The sequence below is a fragment of the Silene latifolia genome, chromosome 5, assembly GCF_048544455.1.
Source record: "Silene latifolia isolate original U9 population chromosome 5, ASM4854445v1, whole genome shotgun sequence".
In the NCBI taxonomy this organism is placed as follows: Eukaryota; Viridiplantae; Streptophyta; class Magnoliopsida; order Caryophyllales; family Caryophyllaceae; genus Silene; species Silene latifolia.
The window spans coordinates 47,790,427-47,800,617 of NC_133530.1; the positions used below are offsets into that span (position 1 = coordinate 47,790,427).

At 40.5% G+C, this 10,191-nt stretch overlaps 1 protein-coding gene across 1 annotated transcript; it reads right to left on the reverse strand.

Moving 5' to 3' along the window:
• Positions 1–8,801: 8,801 nt before the first annotated feature.
• On the reverse strand, positions 8,802–9,892 carry LOC141656097 (uncharacterized). The gene is made up of 2 exons (XM_074463018.1): positions 9,172–9,892; positions 8,802–9,070 (listed from the first exon to the last, which is right to left on the reverse strand). The coding sequence occupies exons 1-2, from the start codon at positions 9,842–9,844 to the stop codon at positions 9,036–9,038; spliced, it is 708 nt and encodes a 235-aa protein (XP_074319119.1). The 5' UTR covers positions 9,845–9,892; the 3' UTR covers positions 8,802–9,035.
• Between the last annotated feature and the right edge of the window lie 299 nt (positions 9,893–10,191).

Consider the following 10,191-nt stretch of genomic DNA (forward strand, 5'->3'; position numbering starts at 1 on the left):
AATTTTTGAGTCGGAACTCTATGCAAATTGTCTTATTGAGGGTGGATATTTTCAAAAAGCTTAGGAATTCCAGAACTAAGGGTCTATAAGTGAGTTCATGCATGTGAAACATTGTTGAGAGACCAAATAATTCAAATCGTGCTTTGGTTTGGTGGTAGATTCCTAGCTTTCTCAATATTTCATGACAAACAAACTTAGTGGGAAGAATGTTCTTACCCAAAAGTCGATGGAAGACAATTCGTTGAGCATCGTTGACGAATTCAATGTTGGAAAATTCATCTAGGCTTGAAAGATCAATTATCTCCTCATTTTCCCTTCTTAAAGTGTTGAGATGTGAGGTTGAGGAACTCCCAATGACTCTTGTTCTTGTTTCTTCCCTTATCATGAATCTCCTTGGTGTTTTCATTTTAATTGGGTGAAAACAATCCTTCTAAATTAGATCTCTTTGAATGTCTCAAACCCTAGGTTTTGGGTGAGCTAAAGTTTTAGAGAGGTTTGTTTATTTGGAGATGGAATTGGGTGATTTTAAGTGCTTGAGAGGGAGGTTTATGTTTTGCCTTTGCAGAGAGAGGTGATGTGTCTTAGTATGTGTGGTGGGAAGAGGGGTTTGAAGTAAAAAAGAAGGGTAGCATGAGAGGGAGACGCGCGGCTGAAGGGGGAGTCGGGCGTTTACTCCTTTTTATAGATTTTGTGTGAGCAGGTTGGGACGCGCGGCTTCGAGTCGGCCCGCCCGTCCTGATGCATGAGCCGCCCGTCCCAGGCTTGGGACGCCCAGATTTTGACACAGTGAAAAAGTTGTCTTTTTAGAGGCTGGCAGGGATGTGGGTCCTCAGGTTGATCTGCCCAGATTTCAGTCCAGTGAAAAAGTTTCTTAAAATGCATGAAGGGACGCCCGGCCTGAAGATGGTCTGCCCGTCTTGATGTGTGAGACGCCCGTCCCTATCCTAGGACGCCCAGATTTTCGGCCAGTACAACATTTTTGAATTAGCCTTGTTCCAGCTCCCACGAGCCGAGCCCAGCTCGTGGGGATCCTCCTTTTTGCTCTTTTTCTTCCTTCTCTTTCTTAGCCTAGCTACAAGCTTCCCCACACTTGAATTTTCAAATCCTTCACACATCACACTTGATTAGTAAACCTCCCTCACTTACTCTCATGTCAAAATTGTGCTTAAAAAATAAGAGATTAAAAATGCAATGAAAAGAAGTTAAAATGCAAGTAAGTGCGTTAGTATATTTACATGTGGTGGTTTAGGGAGGACTCCACCAAAATCTCCTCCGATGCAATGAGTAAATCATAGTGGGAGAGGCTCAAGGCGAGTGACCTCAACCTCTCCTACAAAATATCCTTTATAATAAGGCTTGATACGTTGACCGTTGACTTTGAACCGATTCCCATCTTCTGACATTAGCTCAAAGTCTCCATACATTCCAACATTTGTGATTACAAAGGGACCTGTCCATCGTGAATTCAACTTTCCGGGGAAGAGCCTATATCGAGAGTTGAATAGAAGGACTTTGTCTCCCTTGTGCAAGGCCTTTTGTTTGATCCTCTTATCATGAAGCAATTTGGTTCGTTCTTGTAGATCCTTGCATTTTCATAAGAGTGAAGCCGAAATTCCTCCAACTCTTCAATTTTCAAGATCCTCTTCTCGCCACTTAGCTTGAGATCAAGATTGAGAGTTTTGATTGCTCAAAAGGCTTTGTATTCTAATTCAAGTGGCAAGTGACAAGCCTTTCCATAGACTAACTTGTAAGGTGAAGTTCCAATGGGTGTCTTATAAGTCGTCCTATAAGCCCAGAGAGAGTCATCAAGCTTCATGCTCCAATCCTTACGAGTTTTATTGACAACCTTATCAAGAATTTGTTTGATCTCCCTATTTGAGACTTCGACTTGGCCGCTTGTTTGAGGATGATATCCCAAGCCGGTCCTATGTTGAACACAATACTTTGTCAAGAGAGATGCAAGTTTTTTCTCATGGAAATGTGATCCACCATCACTAATAATTGTTCTAGGAACTCCAAATCTTAGGAAGATCACTTTCTTTAAGAGCTTGGTCACCGTCTTTGCATCATCAGTTGGGGTAGCAATTGCTTCTACCCACTTGGACACATAATCAATGGCAACTAGAATGTACTTGTTGCCTTGAGATGATACAAAGGGACCTTGGTAATCAATTATCCAAACATCAAAGATTTCAACCTCAAAATGCCTCGTTGTGGTATCTCCAAGATATGTTGCTGATTCTTTGGTAAGGGTCACAATGGAGGATGAATCTCTAGCATCTTCAAAATGGTAGGCCAATAGAAGCCCGATTGTAGGACTTTGGCAATTGTTCTCCTTGCTCCATGATGTCCTCCATAAGGAGATGAGTGGCAACCTTCCAAAACTCCTTGCACTTCCCATTGTGGGACACACTTTTGATAAAGGCTATCACTACATTCTTTGTAGAGGTTAGGATCATCCCAGAAGTTTCTCTTTACGTCGAACAAGAACCTCTTTCGTTGATTGTAGTTCAATTTCGGAGGTAAGACTCCTCCTACAATGTAGTTTGCAAAATCGGCAAACCATGGTGTGGTATGTCTCTCAAGTTATGTGTGAACGACCATGAGAACATCATCGAGAAAGGAATCATTGATTGTTGTATCTTCATCTTTGTTGTCAAGTCGAATTCTTGACAAGTGATCTGCTACTACATTTTCGTCTCCTTTCTTGTCTCTTATCTCTAGGTCAAATTCTTGGAGTAACAATAACCACCTTAATAAGCGTGGCATCTATTCTTTCCTCACCAAGAGATGTCTAAGAGCACGGTGGTCCGAAAATACAATAACCTTCGATCCAAGTAGGTAGGAGCGGAACTAGTCCAAAGCATACACTATAGCAAGAAGTTCCTTTTCTGTGGTATCATAGTTGACTTGTGATGCATCAAGGGTCTTGCTTATATAGTATATAGCATGTAAAGCTTTCCCAACTCGTTGGCCAAGAACCGCGCCAACGGCATAGTTGCTTGCATCACACATTATCTCAAAAGGCAACTCCCAATTTGGGGGTTGAATGATTCATGCCGAAATTAGAGCTTCCTTGATCCTATCAAAAGCTTCAACACACTCATGAGTAAATTGGAACGGGGCATCCTTAAGCAAAACTTGAGTGAGGGGTTTTGCAATTTTGGAAAAAAATTTTATGAATCGTCGATAAAACCCCGCATGACCGAGAAAACTCCGCAGCCCTTTGACATTCACGGATGGCGGTAATTTCTCTATCACTTCAACTTTGGCTTTGTCAACCTCGATGCCCTTTTTCGTAATCAAATGACCTAACACAATACCTTCATTTACCATGAAGTGACACTTTTCTCAATTTAACACAAGACTAACATCTTCACACTTTTGCAAGACAGGAGATAGATTATGCAAACACGAATCAAAGTCTTTTCCATAAACGCTATAATCACCCATAAAAACCTCCATTATGGTTTCTAAGTAATTGGAAAAGACACTCATCATGCAACGTTGAAAGGTAGAGGGGGCATTGCATAGCCCAAAGGGCATTCTCCTATATGCAAATGTTCCGTAAGGGCATGTGAAGGTGGTCTTATATTGGTCATCCGGGTGTATCGGGATTTGGAAGAATCCCGAGTACCCGTCAAGATAGCAAAAGAATTTGTTAGAAGCAAGCCTCTTATGAATTTGATCAATGAATGGAAGGGGGAAATGATCCTTTCTTTTTGTGGAATTCAACTTACGATAATTAATACACATTCGCCAACCAGTAATCTTCCTTGTGGGCATTAGCTCGTTCTTGTTATTTTTCACCACCGTGGTACCTCCTTTATTAGGTACCACTTGAACGGGGCTAACCCACAAGGAATCCGATATAGGGTAGATGATTCCCGCATCAAGCAATTTCATAAACTCCGCTTTTATAATTTCTTGCATGTGGGGGTTTAGTCTCCTTTGTCCTTGGATGGTAGGTCTATGGTCTTCCTCTAGATGAATCCTATGCATGCAAAAGTCGGGGCTTATTCCCTTAAGGTCATCTAGACTATAATCAAAGATCATAGATCCATATTAGACTCTCTAATAAAATAAATTTATCTCATAAATTGTTATTTAGGTGATCTATGTAACATGCATGCAAATATGAAAGCATAAAAATAAAGTATAAGGAAAACAATTTCCTTACATTGTATTTGTGGTAAAAAGGGCACAAACTAGTTCTCCTTACTAGTTTGTTCTTGAGCTAAAATGATATGGATGATCCTCCTTGAAAAACCTTCAACTAGAAAGTCTCCTTCAAGTTGCACCCAAGAACTAACCCAAAAATATTAATAAGTATAGAACTAGAACTTATTAATATTGTACCCTTGATTATTATTAGAAATATTACTAACTAATCTTAGTAATATTATTTTGTATACAAACAACTTAGTAGAGATGATTATTATTTTAGAGAGATGGAGGAGAATAGTTCACATGCAAAATGGTAGTGTGTGAAATTGAGGTAGTGTAAAAATGTGAACAAAGGATGGAGTATATGGGGGAAAAGTGGCGGGTGGGTGGAGTGTGTAAGTGGAGGATTTTGTCTTATATTTTTATCTTACATCACATGCAAAATGTTGTATAAGATTAATTATGGTAGTATACAAAATAAGGTAAATGATTATGTGAGTAATCATCCACTACACTTATTTTACACGGTCCACTTGACCATTTACGGGTCTATGTTGGTTCTTATATTTGTCGCACAAATCCGTGTAATTATTATTTTAAACATCGTATCATGTTTAAATACTTCCATAATTAATTTGTCCAATTCACTCCGTAAATATACGTGTACCACTACACATATTATTTACGTACTAATATTAATCACATTAATCAATTAGTACAATTTTAGCAAATTAACAGTTAATTAACTAAAACCCGTTTCCCAAAACTTATTATTTAATTATCGCATAATTAAATAATAACTGTCGCTCCTCGAGTTCGCAACTCGAAATCTCTCTAAAAATAATCGACTAACCTCTTAGTCTATAAATCAAAGGACTAAACAAATTGTATCTCATACAACTAATTAGTTATCAATTAGGGTTTGTTCCTTTAGGTGTGACCGAAAGGGGTCAGTTGATCACCGCCGTCTCACGACAATAACGTCAAACTCTAGTCAGCCAACCGTTATCGATTTACGTTAATCAACTGACGAGGATCAAATAATTAAATATATGATGATATTCCATTAATGAGATTTATTATGTTAACGCACTATTGTGGAGGACACTAACTCCAACAATCTCCCACTTGTCTGACACAAGGTGTGCGCTACCAATTCTCTTGTCCGTTTTAATCTCCCACTCAATGCAAGGTGTCTTTCAGGTCGCACTTGCACATGAACACATCGCGAGTGGTTTTCTCGATCGGGAGTGTGACTACCTGACCGTAAAAATCTCTCACAGATTACTTCCGAGCGTGGCCACGCATTTGTAGTCATTAACTCTTCGAGTGGCCTTGAGATATAGTTACCCAATGTGGGTGGACAATTCCTGTATGCCCTATCTATCCTATTGCACAATACAGCTCACCATGACCTAGTAAATGCCCTTTTGGCCTCCTTTCACGGCACGACCTAGGACAAAAACCAAAGTCACTCGAAAACTGCACCTGCTCAGATAATAGTCTCCAGTCAAAAGAATCGACTCATTAGAACATCTTAGAGATCCCCGCCACGACCAGGCGTCTATAATAGAACTTAGGGACTCTCTAAATGGTCACTGTCCGGCAAAGTGTCACACACTCTGCCTATGTAATCGACCAGTCATCACATATGACCTTATGGTGTTGAACAACCATCAATCGACTTAAAATCTAGTCACTCCGAGACGTCACCTCATTAAGTGACTAGGGACAAAATACAATGTTCATCTTATTCACTTGAATAGTGTTCAACATTGTCTCCACAACTTATTTAGATAAACAAGGTATTAAAATTTAGTCACACTAAATAAAGATTCATAAAAGAATGAATACGAAAATAATGAATGTGATTATCATATATATAATAAAAGATACACTATCCAATTATTACATATCCATAATCTAAAGAAAATATGGTACTTGTCTCAATCCCATAGAGACGACATGACCATCATGCTTAGCCTTTGATAAAGGCTTGGTTAAAGGATCAGCAATATTGTCATCTGTCCCAACCTTACAAATGTCAATTTCCTTCCTTTCCACATAATCTCTAATTACATGGTATTTCCTTTCAATGTGTCTAGATTTGTTACTAGACTTAGGCTCTTTGGCTTGAAAAATAGCTCCACTGTTATCACAATATAGAGTGATAGGATCTTTGGCGGAATGGACTACTCCTAGCCCCTCCATGAATTGCCTAATCCAAAGAGCTTCCTTCGCAGCCTCAGACGCTGCAAGGTACTCAGCCTCTATTGTAGAATCCGCAGTAACACTTTGCTTGAAGCTCTTCCAGCAAATAGCTCCTCCATTTAGCATAAACACATAGCCGGATTGGGATTTTATGTCATCCCGATCGGTTTAGAAACTTGCGTCCGTGTAACCTCTTACACGCAACTCAGTTTCTCCTCCAAACACTAAGAACGAATCCTTAGCCCTTCTCAAGTACTTAAGGATGTTCTTTACGGCTATCCAGTGACTCTCACCAGGCTTGGCTTGATACCGACTTGTCAAGCTCAAGGCATACGCAACGTCGGGACGAGTGCAAATCATAGCATACATGATAGACCCAACAGCGGAAGCATAAGGGACGGTCTTCATGTGTTCAATTTCCTTAGGGGTGGAGGGAGACTGTGACTTCCTCAAAGTAATCCCTTGGCCCATAGGTAGAAATCCTCTCTTGGAGTCTTTCATATTGAACCGGTCAAGAACTTTGTCAATATAAGCTTCTTGACTCAATGCTAGTATCCTCTTGGACCTATCCGTATAGATCCGGATACCCAAGATTCGTTGTGCCTCTCCCAAGTCCTTCATTTGGAAGTGTTTCCCTAGCCACTCCTTAATGGAAGTGAGCGATGGAATGTCATTCCCAATGAGCAATATGTCATCCACATATAGGACAAGGAATGCAACCTTACTCCCACTAAACTTCATGTATAAACACGGTTCTTCCACACTTCTAGTGAAACCGTATTGTTTAATAACATGATCAAAGCGATGATTCCAACTCCTTGATGCTTGCTTAAGACCATAAATAGACTTCTTGAGCTTACACACCTTCTTAGGGTTAGATGTATCCACAAAACCTTCGGGTTGTATCATGTACACCTCTTCTTCTAGAATCCCATTCAAGAAGGCGGTTTTGACATCCATTTGCCAAATCTCATAATCATGAAATGGACCTAAGCATAGTGACTGGAGCGAAGGTTTCGTCATAGTGTAAACCATGAACTTGGGTGAAACCTTTGGCCACCAATCTAGCTTTGTAAACATCCACATGTTTATCCACGCCGAGTTTAATTTTATATATCCATTTACACTGAAGAGGTCGCACTCCCTCAGGTAAATCCACCAAGTCCCATACTTGGTTCTCGTACATGGAATCCATTTCGGACCGCATGGCTTCTAGCCAAAGCGAGGAGTCGGGACTAGACATGGCCGATGTGTAGGTAGTGGGTTCATCACTTTCAAAAAGTAACAAAACACCATCCTCTTCGATGTTACCAAGGTAACGGTCAGGTGGATTAGAAATCCTACTTAACTTTCTAGGAACAACAATTACCGTTTCAGAGGAAGAGGGAATGCTTTCCTCCACGTTCTCCTCTACCTCATTCTCGGTTTGTGACTCTCGAACTTCTTCAAGTTCAAATTTTCTCCCACTCTGTCTCCTAGAAATAAACTCCTTTTCTAGGAAGACAGCATCACGAGCCACAAACACTTTGTTCTCGTGTTTATTGTAGAACTAATAGCCACGTGTTTCCCTTGGATATCCTACAAAAAGACATTTGTCAGACCTGGGTGCAAGCTTATTGTCAGACTTGATCTTAACGTACGCTTCGCAACCCCAAATACGCATGAATGACAAATGAGGGACTTTCCCTGTCCATATCTCATATGGAGTCTTATCGGCCGCTTTAGTCGGGCTTCGATTTAGTGAAAATCTTGCAGACAAGAGGGCAAAACCCCAAAATGAACTAGGAAGCTCAGTTAGACTCATCATTGACCGAACCATATCAAGTAAAGTTCGGTTTCTCCTTTCGGCCACACCATTTAATTGCGGTGTGCCAGGAGGAGTCCATTGTGATACTATACCACAATCTTTTAGGTGTGAATCAAATTCAATATTTAGATACTCACCACCACGATCGGACCGTAGAGTCTTTATCTTTTTATCCAATTGGTTCTCTACTTCTTTTTGAAACTTTTTGAACTTGTCAAAAGCTTCACTCTTGTTCTTCATTAAGTAGACATACCCATATCTACTTGAGTCATCAGTAAAAGTAATGAAGTAGTGAAAACCTCCTCTAGCGGTGATGGTTAATGGTCCACGCACATCCGTGTGTATGAGAGCCAAAACCTCACTAGCTCGTGTCCCTTTTCCCGCAAAAGGTGCACGAGTCATCTTGCCTAGAAGGCAAGACTCGCATGTACCATAAGATTCGAAACCAAATGGTTTGAGCACTTTTGATGAAGCAAGTCTCTTAATGCGTCTTTCGTTTATGTGGCCTAAACGACAATGCCAAAGGTAGGATTCGTTTGGATCACCCTTTTTGAGCTTTTTAGTTTCCATATGATAAACGCCATTAACATCATTTAAAACATAAATGCCTCTAATTGAAATGGCCTTGCCATAAACCACATTATTTAAAGAAAAAGTACAACACTAGTCCTTAATCATAAAACAAAAGCCTTCCGCGTCTAACGCGGAAATGGAGATGATGTTCTTAGTTAAAGTTGGTACAAAATAACACTTATTTAAATACAACTCTAAACCACTAGCTAAAGTGAGCACATAGGTCCCTACGGCAACGGCGGCTACTCTAGCTCCATTGCCCATGCGGACATCCACATCACCTTTTGCTAGTGCTTGCACGTCCCTTATACCCTGAAAATGGTTACAAAGGTGAGAGCCACATCCGGTATCAAGTACCCAAGTGGAAGTACAAGCATAATTAACGTCTATCACATAGAGAGAGGAAATCATACCAATAGGCGTCACACGCCCTTCCTTGAGATCCTCCAAATATTTGGGACGACTCCTCCTATAATGCCCCTTCCCATTACAATGGAAACATTCGGCCTCGGAGAGCTTGACACTTTTTGCCTTGGGATTGCCATTCTCAACGGCCTTCCCCTTTCCCTTGTCATTTTTCTTTGACGATTTCTTGAATTGGGACTTTTCTTTCCCTTTTCCTTTCTTGACTCCAAGAGACATGTTCTTTAACTTCATGGTTAAAACATCTCCCTTTTCACTCCCACTAGCCTCCATATCCCTCTCCGCTTGGGAGAGGAGTGCATGAATTTCATGGTAACTCTTATCCATGTCATTCATGTTGTAGTTTACCCTAATGTGGGCAAACTTGGTGGGGAGTGAGTGAAGGATTCGATCCACCACAAGAGTTTTAGGAATCTTACACCCTAGACGCTCTAGGATGTCAACATATTCGACCATTTTAAGTACATGGGGACCAACCTTTTGGCCCCTCTCAAGCTTAGCTTCAAAGAAGCGTGCCGCCGCATCGTATTGATGGACTTTTGGTGTTTGTGAAAACATAGTGATCATACGAGTGAATATCTCGTAAGCATTTAAAGAAATGCATGATAGCTTGAGCTTTGGCGATATTGACCATATCAACACATTCTTGATATCATTCAACATCCTCACATAGTCATCATAGGCGGTCCGCACCGCCGATGAAGCTCTTGCACCGGGCTCGATTGGCGGAGCATCGGTCAAGTAAGTGAGCACATTGTCGGACAACGCGGCACTTTTGATGTTGGATTCCCATTCAAGAAAGTTACTACCGTCATCTTTTAAAATACATTTGTCCATTACGGGCCTTAGCGATGAATCTTTGCCTAGTGAAGTAGTCGATGGAGTTGATGAAGTTGCCATTGCGAATTAAAAATGCTACAACAAAAAGGGAAAATTAACATTCATTGTTTTAAAAAATTACTTGTAAAAACATGTTTAGCAAGTTTTAGCATTTATATAATGACCTCCCA